This window comes from Rhamphochromis sp. 'chilingali' (genome assembly GCF_963969265.1).
Source record: "Rhamphochromis sp. 'chilingali' genome assembly, chromosome: 18".
NCBI classification, from domain to species: domain Eukaryota; kingdom Metazoa; phylum Chordata; class Actinopteri; order Cichliformes; family Cichlidae; genus Rhamphochromis; species Rhamphochromis sp. 'chilingali'.
The window spans coordinates 20,114,780-20,128,201 of record NC_137945.1 but is presented as its reverse complement, the minus strand read 5'-3'; the positions used below and the strand labels follow the sequence as shown (position 1 = coordinate 20,128,201).

Here is a 13,422-nt window from a genome sequence, read left to right as displayed (position 1 = left end):
TTTAAGACTGATACAGAGATATTTGTTGATTTAAAAATATGACATTCAAATAGGTAAGCCATATTTATTTATTTATTTAATTCTTTTAGAGACATGAAACATGAAAGGATTTCTCTAGCATTTATTGTTATTTATTTAACCTGTTCCTGTATGCTTTGCTTTAGTTAATAGCTAATATTGGCTATTTGCCAGTCTATTACACAAAGTCCATATACACATGTATATAAAATCTCCACCTCATCTCCTGAGAGGTGGTATAAATACAATCCTCAGGCTCGGGTCCACTTGAGGGGACTTTGAAGGTTCTGCACAATATCGTGGTTGCTCCTGGACTGCACTCTTCGGCACAAAGACCTCTGATGTTGTGCTTGGTATCTGTTGGAGCTACTCTTCCGGTTTTGGGATTACAACACTTAGTGTTTCCATTTCCACTGTGACTACTTTAGCCTTTTCCTTTCACACCTGCTCCAGTTGTTCCTTCAGCCTTAGTTTGTGATGTCAGTTGTGCCATTTCTTCCTAGTACTGGTGTCCGCTGGGATTGCCACATCTATCTGCTGTTCACAACCATCTTTGCAGGTGTCTATTTGAATACTAATTGTTATTGTTATTATTAATAATAATAATAAATGGTAAAAGGCCTGTACTTGTATAGTCCCTAAGGACCCCAAAGCGCTTAACACATTCAGTCATCCACCCATTCACACACTGGTGATGGCAAGCTACATTGTAGTTACAGCCACCCTGGGGCGCACTGACAGAGGCGAGGCTGGCGGACACTGGCAAAGGGTGAAGTATCTTGCCCAAGGACACAATGACCGAGACTGTCCAAGCCAGGGCTCAAACCGGCAACCTTCCGATTACAAGGCAAACTCCCAACTCTTGAGCCACGATCACACAACCAATAATAATAATAACCTGTTCAACTGTTCCTTAAGGCAAAAATCGGATGAGTTATCAGATGGTAACTACTCATGATCAAATACATGATCAAAACAACCTGCTGAAGTTCAAATTGAGCATAAGAAAGAAGAAAGAAAAGAAGAAATGTGATTTAAGTGCCTAAAATCACATTGCCTTAGTTGTTGGTGCCAGATGGGCTGGTATGAGTATTTCAGAAACTGCTGATCTACTGGGATTTTCCCCGAAAACCATCTCTAGTGTTTACAGACAATAGCACAAACAAAGAAAATATCCAGTGTGCAGCAGTTCTTTGGGTGAAAATGCTTTATGATGCCAGAGGTCAGAGGAGAATGACCAGACTGCTTCAAGCTGATAGGAAGGTAACAGTAACTCCAATACCCACTCATACAGCCAAGGCATGCAGAAGAGCATCTCTGAATACAAAACACTTCAGACCCTGGAGCAGATGGGATACAGGAGCAGATGCAGAACAGGAATGTACGTCTACAGTTCACACAGGCTCACCAAAATTGGACAATTATAAAATTGGAAAAACGATGCCTGGTCTGGTGAGTATAAATTTCTACTATGAAATCTTTCTGGTAGGTTCAAAAACATGAAAGCATGGATCCAAAGCTCCAGGCTGGTGATGGTGCCATGAAGCTGTAAGAGATATTTTCAATTCTCCAGCTGAAGCATTAACTTTCTAAACAACTACAGCTTGCACGTTGGCAAAAACACTGCTTCACCATGTTGGACCCATGCTGAAGTACAAAGGTTGAATCACTGTGTTTAATAGAGAAACACCACAATAGACACGATTTTGCTTTCCTTATGCATATGTAGAAAAAAAAATAGTCAACTGATGAGGTCCGCCATGCACACATCATGTACACATAAACACACATTACATATAAATCGGTTGATGCACATCAGACAAAATATAACGTCAAAGCGTTACCTTCTGTGGTATTTAAACAATACAGTACTGATTATATAGTTTGATATTGGACTGCAGCTGGGCTATTGACTGGAAACAGGTTTCCAGGTTGGTGCACAAGGTCTACTATGTAGCGGCAGGGCTGTGAAGAGTGCAGCTTGTTGGAGGAATTTCTACTGAAAAGGAGAACCTCATTCCAAGCACGGTTGTAGTCTCCCCTAACAAGTGTGCAGCTCAGTCCAATGCAATCAGCCAGTGACTAAAAGAGGAGACAGAAGAATGTCAGACTGAGAAATAGGCTGAGGAACAAATATTATGGAGAAGACCTTAAAGAGACAGAGCTTAAATTGGGATGTCAAAACATGTTGGTCAGGAATAAAAAAATATTAGGAAAGATGATGAACATAGCCGCTCATGCTAATGCTACCATGCGGGTAAAGAATCTGTACCTTGAACAGGAGTGCCCTGTGATAATAGATTCCCTTTTTGATGAAACCAATGGGAATAACATTAGACTGAAGTTGAATCTTCAGCTCACTGAGGTGCAGAATCCAAGAAAACTCGTGCATCTTTTCCTTCTCCACTGCTCCCCCCATGGCTTCGCTCACCAGCCTGAAAATAAGAGCAAACCCAACCAAAGAAAATGCAGAAACCTTTAAAATAAAGTCTTTGTTTTCCATTCTGATCTCTCAGGGTATTGTATTTCAGTGTGTTAGCAGAGTGTCTGCATTGCATACCACTGCTGTCATTTTTAGTCAGCTCTCCTGACATTTTAAGAGTTGGTGTGTAAATGTCATTTTAATGTGTTTCCATGACTCCAGAGATTTGTTTTAAACAATAGCTGCTGATAAGTTACTTCGCTCTCTCTTTGCATGCCAGTTTCTGCATGAATACGTTACCTGGCTAAGGATTCACACTGCTCTTTTTCATCATTCAGTGGAAAGATGTATTCTTTGGCAATTTTTATTAGAATCTGCAATGAGACATCCTCCATCATTCCCCGTGGTTTCTCTACAGGAGACTCAGGCTGAAGATAATCTTTCTGTTTTTCTTCCTTCTTCTTCCTGAAGAAACAATAAATTAGAAAAGAAATCAGGGGAGTCAGTGCGTTAAAATAAGAAAGAAAATCACTACTTAATATTCCACCTTTGTGAACTCTATCACACATTTCACATCACAGGATCCATGTTAGTGACACTGCTTTATGCTCATCCTTCATATTAACAGGCACACTCTTTTTAGTGTCTAACGATCTCCTTCATGTTATCTGATTTTATATACATATAATCAAGAGAACATATCATTACAAGATCTAATCATTATCACTAACGCAAGATCTTTCAATATTTTTTTAAATGTCAATGTTTTTGGCACTATATCGTCTTTAGCATGCGTCAGAGATTGTTATCATCTCTAAAATGTTTAGATAGTTTCCATAAAAGGTATATGAATACAGCACAGGGATGTATTTGAACACACACAAACTTTAGTAATAATAATAATAATAATAATAATAATAATAATAATAATAATAATAATAATAATAGAGTACATGAGGCCATAATCTTTCTGTTCCTCTTCCTTCTTCTTCCTGTACAAAAAAAGAGTAAATTAGAAAAGAATTCTGTCAGTATCTTACAAGGAAAGAAAATCACTACCGTATTTCCCGGACTACAAAGCGCACCTGAATATTAGCCGCACAAGCTAAAATCAGGGGAAAATCCTGTTTTGTACATACATTAGCCGCACCTGACTAAAAGCCGCAGGTGTTTCAATGTTGACTTATCATATGTAAGAGAATATGCACAAAGGGAATTGTCAGGAAAGAGATGGCTGTTTGGAGACACACCCCTTTTATTAATATTTTGAAAAACAAGTTATGGGTACATATTTGCACATGTAGTACATAACAGTAACCTACAGCACACCAGAAAAATAGATTCGGACTACCTTTTAGGCTCAGGTGCAGTGACACGGCTTTAACAAGAAGAAAAGTCAGTCATTCACCATCTTTCTCTTCTTCCTGCGCTCTAAAACCACCAAAGTCCTCTTCTCCAATGTCGGAAACGAACAGGCTCAGGATGGCTTCGTCATCCACTCTCCGCTTCTCTCCTTCGTTGTCACTTTCAAAACCAAAGAAATCCTCGTTGTCAGTGTCAGAGTCGAACACCCTCAGAAGGGCCGTGGCGGTGTCCTCCTCTCCATCATGCAGCAGTCCAGCCCTTCAAAATCCGTTGGTGATCGTGGATGTTTTCGCACTTTTCCACGCTGTCAGAATCCACCGGTGGAGTTGGGCATAACTTGCTTTTCGCAAGTTTATCGCCGCTCGTCATCCACGCCTCCCGCTGAATGCGTAGCGCTACTTTGAAGTTTGTTTTTCGCGCTACTTCGTACGGCACTACGTTGCCTGGCGGACGGACATGTGACTAACATACCACTCTTGAACCCCGATCCTTCCGCCAGGCAACGTAGTGCCGTACAACAGCGGAACAAACAAAACAAATCGTCTTACGATATCACAAAAATCATGGACAATCCATAGAAAAGCCGCACCTGACTAAAAGCCGCAGGGTTCAAAGCTTGTGCAAAAAGTAGCGGCTTATAGCCCGACAATTACGGTACTTAAAATTCCACCTTTATGACCTCTTTTAATTCATTTCACATTTCGTGCTCAATGTTAGTGGTACTGCTTATGTTGAGCCTCCACATTAACAAGCACACTCACTTTGGTGTCTTACGGTCTCCTTTAACTCTGCTTTCTGACTCTGATGGCTTGCTCTGTGTTTCTTCTCGCACATCTACTGTCACCCTGCAACCAAAGGACATCAACAAAATGGTTTATATGAACACACAGCACTGTATTTTATAAATCTTTGCACATATATTGTGGAACCATTACTCTTTGTGACTGTTTTTCTGCCAAGGCTACAGGAAAACTTGGGCTTAAGGGACATTGCCAAGAACTAAATCAGGTTTGTCTTGGGGATATAATATCTATTTCACTCAATAACTTGCAAATCAATTTATAACTTGTATGAAATTATTTTTTTCTGGATTTTTGTTTGATATTCTGCCTCTCTCCATGATTTTTTTTAGCATGCAGCATTTATGTAGCTACATTTTCATGTAGGAAAAGGTAGCATCTTTTAATACTGTCTTGAAATGGGATTATTTTTGGCACAACTTCCTGTTTAGCATGTGTCAAAAAGAGTGTCAATGTATAATAATCATCATAATAACAATAATAATCATAGCTGTGGCCAAAAAGGGTTTGGACAAAAAAGATTTTTGTCTCCAGAACCTCTGATGTTAGTGGTATTACTTGTTGTACTACTTAGCAAACACACTCACTTTGGTGTTTTACGCTCTCCTCTGACTCTGCCGTCTGACTCTGATGGCTTGTTCTGTGTCTCTTCTGGTACATCTACTGTCTCCCTGCTAACAAAAAACATCCGTTAATTGGTTTATAGGAACACAGAAGAATAAGTCAGAAAATAAATTCAATCATGAGGCCTTTTGCTTTGAAATTTGGCTCATGCAGAAGCTATGGATGAGACCAGGAATCAGTTACATAACAGGCTGTTTAAGAATGCCTGAAGTGTTACGTGTAAATTCATGCTGGTGGAATGGGGGTCTGGGAGGGGTGAAGGGCTGAACAGAGGTACCCTGAAGGGGGTACTGCTCTCTTTTCCAAAGTTAATTTATGAAAATGCTGAAAGCATTACACAGTGCATGCATATACAGCCTTAAACATCTAAGATGTGTTTTTTCATTGCGTGCATGCTTTATGTGGCTCAGTGAACACGCATGGGTATTGCATGTCTCTTTGTGCTTTTGCACATTTGTGATTTTGGGTGCAAGCTCAGAAGTCCATTATTTGAATCACAAGAAGCCCTCTGAGTGTGTCGCCACCCTAAAGAAGGGCTACCGTACACTGCCACACTAATTATGCTACAGGCATAGTGGGGGAGAATGGGAGGAGGAAAGGGAACGAAGGAAGAATAGAGCACAGGACTGGAGCAGAGAAGGGGAGGGTGATTGTAATCTAACAGCCACAATAAATTTTCTGAGCAAACAACATGTTGTGACTTCTAGTGCAGGAACCTAATGGTCCCAGTCAATTTCTGTAATTGTTCTGGTTAATTTACTTTTATTACCAGGTGGGAGGAGTCAGCTGTAACTGTTTAGAGGGCTATTACATACAGTATACCTTCCATTTGTCCTCGAAACATCTATCTAAACTAAAAGAATGTAATAATAAAGCATGCTTCTTAAAACAATTGGTGTCTTTTAAGCACAAGCATTAAAATAATGTAGTTTATATTTCTCCTTTTAAACTATCAAACCATACTCTAATATTAGATTCGTACTCTGGCAATACTGTTGCTTTGTTGACAAAAATAATGGCTTGCCGCTGGTTAACCGGTTGCTTGGACAGTTCCTCTAAAGTCAGCATCCTCTGACCAGGGCGAGCCTGAGGGAAAACACAAGAGTTGCATTTTAATTATTATGTGAAAAGTCATGCTGCATTCTTGTGAAAGACTGCCAATAACAAAAAAACAACAACCAACTAATGCTATGTTAATAAGATTGCATTAAAAAGTCCTTGAAAGGACTTCTGACAGCATACCTTTCCAGCATCGTAGAAGCCACAGGTGATGATGTCAGTGGAGGCCAAAGAACTTGTCAGGCTGTATTTAAAAGACAAGTTGGAGTTAAGTAGGCTGTTCACAGCCAACTCACTGAAACTGTTCCTACGGGTCTTTGACTGGTTGATTTCCTGAAGTATTTCCAGGGCTCTGAGACACAGATAGAAACAACAAGCATAGACCAAAAGAAAGAAAGAAAAGAAAAATATTCTGTCATTACTAATAAATATAAAAATGGACAAATGAACAAAGGCACATGTAGTCACATCTAATATTGTCTTGCACTGCCATCTGTTGGTTATTTAGGGGATCACATTAAGCAATATCTATGCAGATATTGCATTTATTTTACTCGCCAGTCATTTATTTGGTGACACATCAGTCATGCTCTAATGACAGTGTTATCTATCATGTCTTACCCAAATTTGCACATCTCCACAGCAGTTGGCTCATCACTGGCACAGACATTCACTGCCAAGCATGCAATGTGAAGCACCTCCTTGGAGTGAGACTGCAGTAGATTGACCAGAAGCTGAAGACCTCCAACTCTGACTAGCTTGGGTTGAGTATTAGTTATTTAGTGAAAGAATTTCAAATGTAGTATCACAAAGTGAAACCGAATGCTGTTTACAATAATCCTGCTGTCTTGAGTAAAGTTTACAGCAATGATTAAAAACAATGATCATTATTTATTATTACTGAACATGAGAACAAGCCAGCATTCTGAGGTCACATAAACACCAACCTCTGTCCTAGCTTCTTCATCACTGGCCAGCACTGCCAGGCAACGTGCAGTGTTTACCAGGACTTGTGTAACTGTAGATTTCAAGGGTTCCAACAGAGCCTGTATGGCTCCATGTGACAAGATGCTACAGCGGATGATCTCATGTTCTGCCATGTTGCAAAGTGTGGCAGCAGAATTGGCCACTATCTTTGGACAGCTTTGATACAGCTGCTGTATGAGGAGCTTGTCGCCACCTTCCTCATACACTTCACTGGAAAATACAATAAACAGGGAGGGAGGTTTAATGAAAAGTTAGACGGCTGACAATTACTGTAGTTTTACAAATTTATACGTTGTTAAAGCATATTATTTCCAAGCATACAATGTGTGGGTTCGAGAGTTCGAAGAAGACTTGTCTGGAAAAAAAATGTATAAGACAAGATTGGAGAAGACAATGGAAAAGAAGTAAAGAGATTCCGTGTCTTATTTTTATGAAAAAAGGGGAGGACAGCATTCTAGTCCAGAGTAGAACACACACCTTTAAATCCCTGAAGTCATTCAGATTTTATGTAGCTAATAATGGGAAAACAACTGAAAGGGTCTAGAAGTTTACAAAAAAATCATATTTGGATGCTTCATGCTGGACATAAAAGACAAAAACGGGCACTTATGTGCATGCATTATGGGAATTTTCAGAACTTCTTCCTTTTCTGAGAGATGTTTGGGATTATATGGGCCAAGGGTTGAAGTATGATTTGCCCAGGTCACCAATACTTTGTCTTCTTGGGGACAGGGGTGTCCTAGCACATCTGAATGATCGATATGAACCAGACAGTGTGTACTGGATGTCTGACAAATAAATACTACCCAGTAACTTATCATACAAATTGTCTCATATGCCTTATTCTGTGTCTTTAAACTGCCTTGTTCTTTGTAGATGTTTTTATACATAATTCCATACATTTTGAATTGTTAAAAAAAAGTGCATATATCTGTACAAAAACAATGAGGTATAGGTAAGACATCAAAGTCCTTCGTTACTCACAAGGCATTTGACTCGCTGTTATGAGTGAGGTTAGAGAGGGCCTGGGTTGCCGCCTCTCTCAGTGCCAAACTCTCCCTGCTCAGCAGTTGAACCAGGACACTGATACAACCTGAAACACAAAGGAATCCAACTCAATTACACTTTGTTGTGCTGACTGCACCTAATCTCAGGGTGGCTTGGTGAAGATGTACGTGCCAAGTTCTCTGAAGCGTTCTTTGCTGTTTAGGTGAAAGGTCAAGGCAGCCACAGCCTGACAGGCAGACGTCATCACACCAATGTTCTCCAAGGACAGAAGCTCAACAAGAACGGTCTCCACATCCTGCTCGTGAAGCACTTTGCAGCTCTCAGCTAAACACACAGGCAAGCACCCGCATACACACACACATAACAGAATAAATAAAATAGAGTAAATTATGTGGGAAAGTTGAAAGAAATCTGTTGTCTCTAATTGCCTTCTGTGCTTACAGCTCTGAGCCACCCTGGTGATGCATTTAATAACACCTGACCGGATTTCAGGCACACTGGGAGTGAGGACAAATTCCATCAACTTGGTCAGTCCTCCACTCTTGTGAATGAGTTGGACACTTTCACTGTCACTCAAGCAGTTAGCCAGGACATGTAAGGCCTCAGCATGTAGGTCACTGAAGTTCTGTGAGAAATAAAAAGATAGGTCCAGAGGACACAGATTTTAAAGGATTCTCTATTATTTTATTCTTATTAACACAAACCAGCAGAATAAAGACATATATTACCTAAACCATATACCTACCACATTATTCAGGATACCCATAAGCTTCTCAAATCCCTGCTTGTCCCTGAAGGTCTTGTTTGCATCTCTGTCAGTAGTGACATGTTGCAACGTCTTTAAAGCCAAATGCTGAATGACAGGGAATTCCGAATTTAAGAGCTGCAGAAGTGGAGGGATCCCACCTAATTCGTGTACCACCAGTCGGCTTTTGTAGTCCTTCATGGGGACAAAACAGCAAAGGTTGCAAAAGGTTCACAGAAATGTTGAAAGCATTTTTTTCAACAATCCTAGGAGCAAATTTGAAGCTGTTTTCACTCATGAAATCTGTAAATGTTGGGAGAAATAGGTCAGGACTTTGTGAAGTTGCTCTTTCTCACACGTAGCGCACAGCAGGAAACAGTTCGCATTAACTGCATTCTCATTGCTAAGAAATACTTTAGGTTTGGCAGCAGTGCTGCCTTAGTAGAGCAGGAGGGAGGCAGAACACAGTGTGACCACTGACACCAGAGTTATTACCTGCACTATTATCACATAGATGAAATTGGACACAATAAATACTTTCCCTTGCAGAGCTGACAAGTTAAACACATTCTACAGCATTAAACATCTGCACTGTCACATGTACCCCTGTAATGTTATATCTAGAAAAGTTCAGGGGTTCAGTAAATACGGTATGTGAAGACAACTTTATCGTCTTTTAGGACTATAAAACATCACGTTAATTTTTCACAGTGAAAATCCTTATAATTTTTACATAAAATTACATCCTAAAGCCTGATGACTTTGGGTCACCTGTACTAGGTTGGAGATGGTCTCTAGTGAATTCTTCTTGACATCTGGGTCAGAACTAGACAGCAGCTGAATTAGAGTTGGCAGCCCCTTGTTGTCAAAGATCTGGGCCTTACAGAGGAAATCCTCTGACAAAGAAGCCAGGCACAGTGTTGCAAACTCGTGGACAACTGTATCATCTTGAACAAAAATGGAATTTGATTATATGAAAAGAAACAGAAATAAATAAGGATTGATCACAGAAATACTGCCTACTGCCATAAGTAAACACATGTGCTCTATTTTGATTGTATGCAACTTATACAAAGTGACACTGTTTCCTTTAGTGATCAAAATATATCTTAATCTTCTAATATCTATTACTCACCTTCGAGTGATAGTTTTTCAATAATTGATGGAATGGCATCTAATTTTTTCAACGCAGTCCTTACATCACCTTTCAGATTTAAACAAGAGACACTACTCAGTTACTCAGTAAGGCTAGCACCTTGCTCATTGTTAAATCAACAGAACAGGGAATCCAACATCTGGTAGATTAACAGATGCAAATTCCTGACAAACACATAGATGGCCGGTAAACTAAAGGGTCATTTGTAGAATCAAGACTGTCGCATGAGCTTGTAAGCTACCAAGTCTACTGCAGTCGAATCTGCATCAATGATGTAACTGGTCTGACGCACCATTGGTGGCCATGATGCCCAAGGCCATGAAGGCATTGCGTCTGACCAGCTTGTTGTTGTGAGTAATGAGTTGGCAGAGAGGCGCTAATGCCCCAAGTCCCAGCAGAGAAACCTTGTTCTCATCTCCTAACAACAGGGGGAGACAGTGAACAGGAAAATTAGGCAGATGGTGATGAAGTGAATTGCAAATGTTGCAATTTCTGGATTTAAAAAATGCATATCAAAAAAATACACCATTACAAAACATCAGCCTGAAAGCAAAATTAAGACAGGATTTTCTGCTATTCAGCTGCAAGGTTGCCCATAGAAATAAAAACAATCAATAATATGTGGAAGGGTTAGCGGTGGGTACCCTACCATACCTTTCTCTGCAAATGTCTGGATCGCTTCACACGCTTTGATTAAAATGTCCTCCTCTGGGGAGTTCAACAGCAGCACTACTGTTGCTGGGGCTTTGCTCTCAAGGGGTAGCGGCTCAAACTGTGAGAGTCAACAGGGAGAAGGAGTGTTTGCAAAATATAAAATAAATAACTGAAATATAGAACATGTATAAAGTCAGGTCTGTCTTTTTGACTTTCATACTTCTAGGACAATGAGACAGGACATATCTCAATGCCCAGCATGTACCAACAGGCAACAACCTGAGAACATGTACATGCATATGATATCCTGATGCCGTTTTCAAACAATTTTGTGCCCAAGGCCTACTAAAGACCAAGCCACAATTTCAAAGTACATTTTTATCATCAGAACATCAGAAAACTTCATCATCTAGAATGAAGTCAAAGACTTTTTTATTGTAGTGGCAAATGGACACACTTTTGAGCATGACATCTATTTTTTCCCTTTGAGTTTCACACTCCCTCTTTAGCTTTCTCCAGACTGTTAGTGTCTGAAGTTAGTTAGTGTTAGTGTTATTATCCACTGGTTAAGGGGATGTTTCACCACACATGAAACTGATCATTCTTACCTCATCACAAATATAATATTTACTATCAGTCAATGTTTTTGATGTGTCAATCAGAGCATTTGATATGTACTAAAGCAAATTCAAATTTCATTCATTATTTTTTGTGTAGTTAGAATAATCATGATTTGTTGACACAAATACCTGCTTGTATATCAACCTTAATGACCTTTGATGCCAAGCCCCAATGAATCAAGTTCCATAGTAGTAGTTCCAATCAGAGAGTTGTGCATGCTTTCTAATTGATATGTTCCCGGGATGTACAGTAGGCTGTGTTCATGGTATGGATGTGTTTCAGTGGACATGAATTAAACCTTGTCAAAGGTTCAAAAATGCATTAATTAGGTTTTGCCAACACCTAAAGAAACATTAGGTGAGAACCTTCACAGACCTAAAGAAACATTCGTCACTCACCGTTTCCTTGATTGGCGTTTCCCTCTCGTTCCTCGACTTCTTTCCCATATTATGGCCTAAAGAGGAGCAATATTGATGAGAGATGGGTGTCCAACGGTTCAATGCGTTCAACTCTGTGAACCCATAAAGCTAGCTAGCTAGTTATGCTACTATGCCACTCCTCAGTAGCACTGTCGACAGATTAAGCTTACAAAACAGGCATATGGCAAGCTCTCTAATTACTATCTCAAAAATGAACCACGACTTACGTTTTCTTTCCAGACCAAGAGGCAACTTCGAGGTTTTAAACCGACAACAATAACCTCACCGTACTGTGTTTTGGAAAAGGAGGTTGACGCAACGTTGCCAGGCAACGGGTGCCATGTGGAACTAAATAATGGTCTAAACAATCGTTATTTTAACCTATTGCAAAAGGTTATGGCTCCTATTGTCTTAGCAGTTTACTTCGGAAACACTGACAATGTATTTATGTAATCGGGACTTGGAACAAAAATATATTGGGTGGTTATTTATCCAAGTAAAGTAAAAAGAAAAAAAAAAACAGTATAGTCCATGAAGGAAATGCTGAGAGACACAAAAAAGGCAGGTATTAGCTATGTTGTTTGTGTGTTTTTGAACATATCACACACAGATTTACACAAACTGGTAGAATAAATCCTGGGTAACAACGAGGGGGGCACAAGTTTATGTTGAGTGAGCGTGAGGTCAGATGAAGAGGTTGTGAATAATACCACCAAAATCATCATTGGGACATTGTAGCAAATGTGTCAGTAGCCATCAAAAAGTGCATGTAAAATGAACTGGAGCTCAATGGATTGGGGTCTAAATCTTTAAAGGACAACAGAACAGTCTGGCAATTAGATGTATAAGTGTCTATTACATTATTTTATTTATTGAAAACACAACTTGCATGACCTATGGAGGGGTGAACCAGACAACTAAAGGTCCTGTGCTGTTTTCTAATTAACTGTGTAGTTTACTTTTGAGAACTACTAAGATTTGGAAAGCTCTTCAGATGTCCTTGAATCTGTTCATTGAATTACACTGAAGTTTGGAAGAAAGCACATTCCATCATTAAATTATCATGAATATATATATATATAGTTACATATATTTTTATTCAATATAAATAGAGCTCAGTCAATATAAATAGAGCTCAGTCAATATGAAAAGAAATGCGCTGCCGTGAAGGGTGAGCCATAAAACAAATGAGCTCTATACCGCATCAGCACATTGAAGCCTCCTGCTTTTACAGAGGCACTGACACAGCATTGTGCCAGTGGAAACAGCATAGTATGCACCTGAGGACCAAATGACCTCCAAAGACATTATCTCTGATGGTGTGGGTGGATATATATATATATATATATATATATATATATATATATATATATATATATATATATATATATATATATATATATATATATATATATAAAAGAAAGAGGAGGGAGACGAGGAACCATCATGGAAGGACAGGCCCCTGCACGGTATGTACCACCGGCAGATAGAGGAGGTGGCTGATATCCAGAAATCCTACCAGTGGCTGGACAAAGCTGGACTGA

At 39.6% G+C, this 13,422-nt stretch overlaps 1 protein-coding gene across 5 annotated transcripts; it reads right to left on the bottom strand.

Moving 5' to 3' along the window:
* Positions 1 to 116: 116 nt before the first annotated feature.
* Positions 117 to 12,921, bottom strand: armc3 (armadillo repeat containing 3). 5 transcript variants are annotated; one of them, XM_080864497.1, is made up of 20 exons: positions 12,106 to 12,921; positions 11,858 to 11,913; positions 10,839 to 10,956; positions 10,477 to 10,602; positions 10,164 to 10,232; positions 9,800 to 9,975; positions 9,029 to 9,223; positions 8,725 to 8,908; positions 8,455 to 8,607; positions 8,260 to 8,368; positions 7,236 to 7,485; positions 6,910 to 7,001; positions 6,472 to 6,640; positions 6,212 to 6,315; positions 5,193 to 5,279; positions 4,567 to 4,650; positions 3,394 to 3,432; positions 2,741 to 2,905; positions 2,291 to 2,453; positions 117 to 2,100 (listed from the first exon to the last, which is right to left on the bottom strand). In XM_080864497.1, the coding sequence occupies exons 2-20, from the start codon at positions 11,903 to 11,905 to the stop codon at positions 1,894 to 1,896; spliced, it is 2,538 nt and encodes an 845-aa protein (XP_080720623.1). In that variant the 5' UTR covers positions 11,906 to 11,913; positions 12,106 to 12,921; the 3' UTR covers positions 117 to 1,893. The 5 variants fall into 5 exon arrangements, with proteins under 5 accessions (XP_080720623.1, XP_080720620.1, XP_080720621.1 ...); XM_080864494.1 differs by having other exon boundaries at positions 6,910 to 7,046; positions 12,106 to 12,920; XM_080864495.1 differs by having other exon boundaries at positions 5,193 to 5,276; positions 6,910 to 7,046; positions 12,106 to 12,920.
* Positions 12,922 to 13,422: the final 501 nt, after the last annotated feature.

Excerpts from the sequence above, each read along its gene's own strand:
- armc3 (XM_080864494.1), bottom strand. The coding sequence starts at position 11,905 with ATGGGAAAGAAGTCGAGGAACGAGAGGGAAACGCCAATCAAGGAAACG. Across the intron at positions 10,233-10,476 it reads GGGCATCATGGCCACCAATG|GTGATGTAAGGACTGCGTTG; the intron begins GTGCGTCAGACC and ends TAAATCTGAAAG. Across the intron at positions 9,224-9,799 it reads CCATCTCCAACCTAGTACAG|GACTACAAAAGCCGACTGGT; the intron begins GTGACCCAAAGT and ends GTCCCCATGAAG.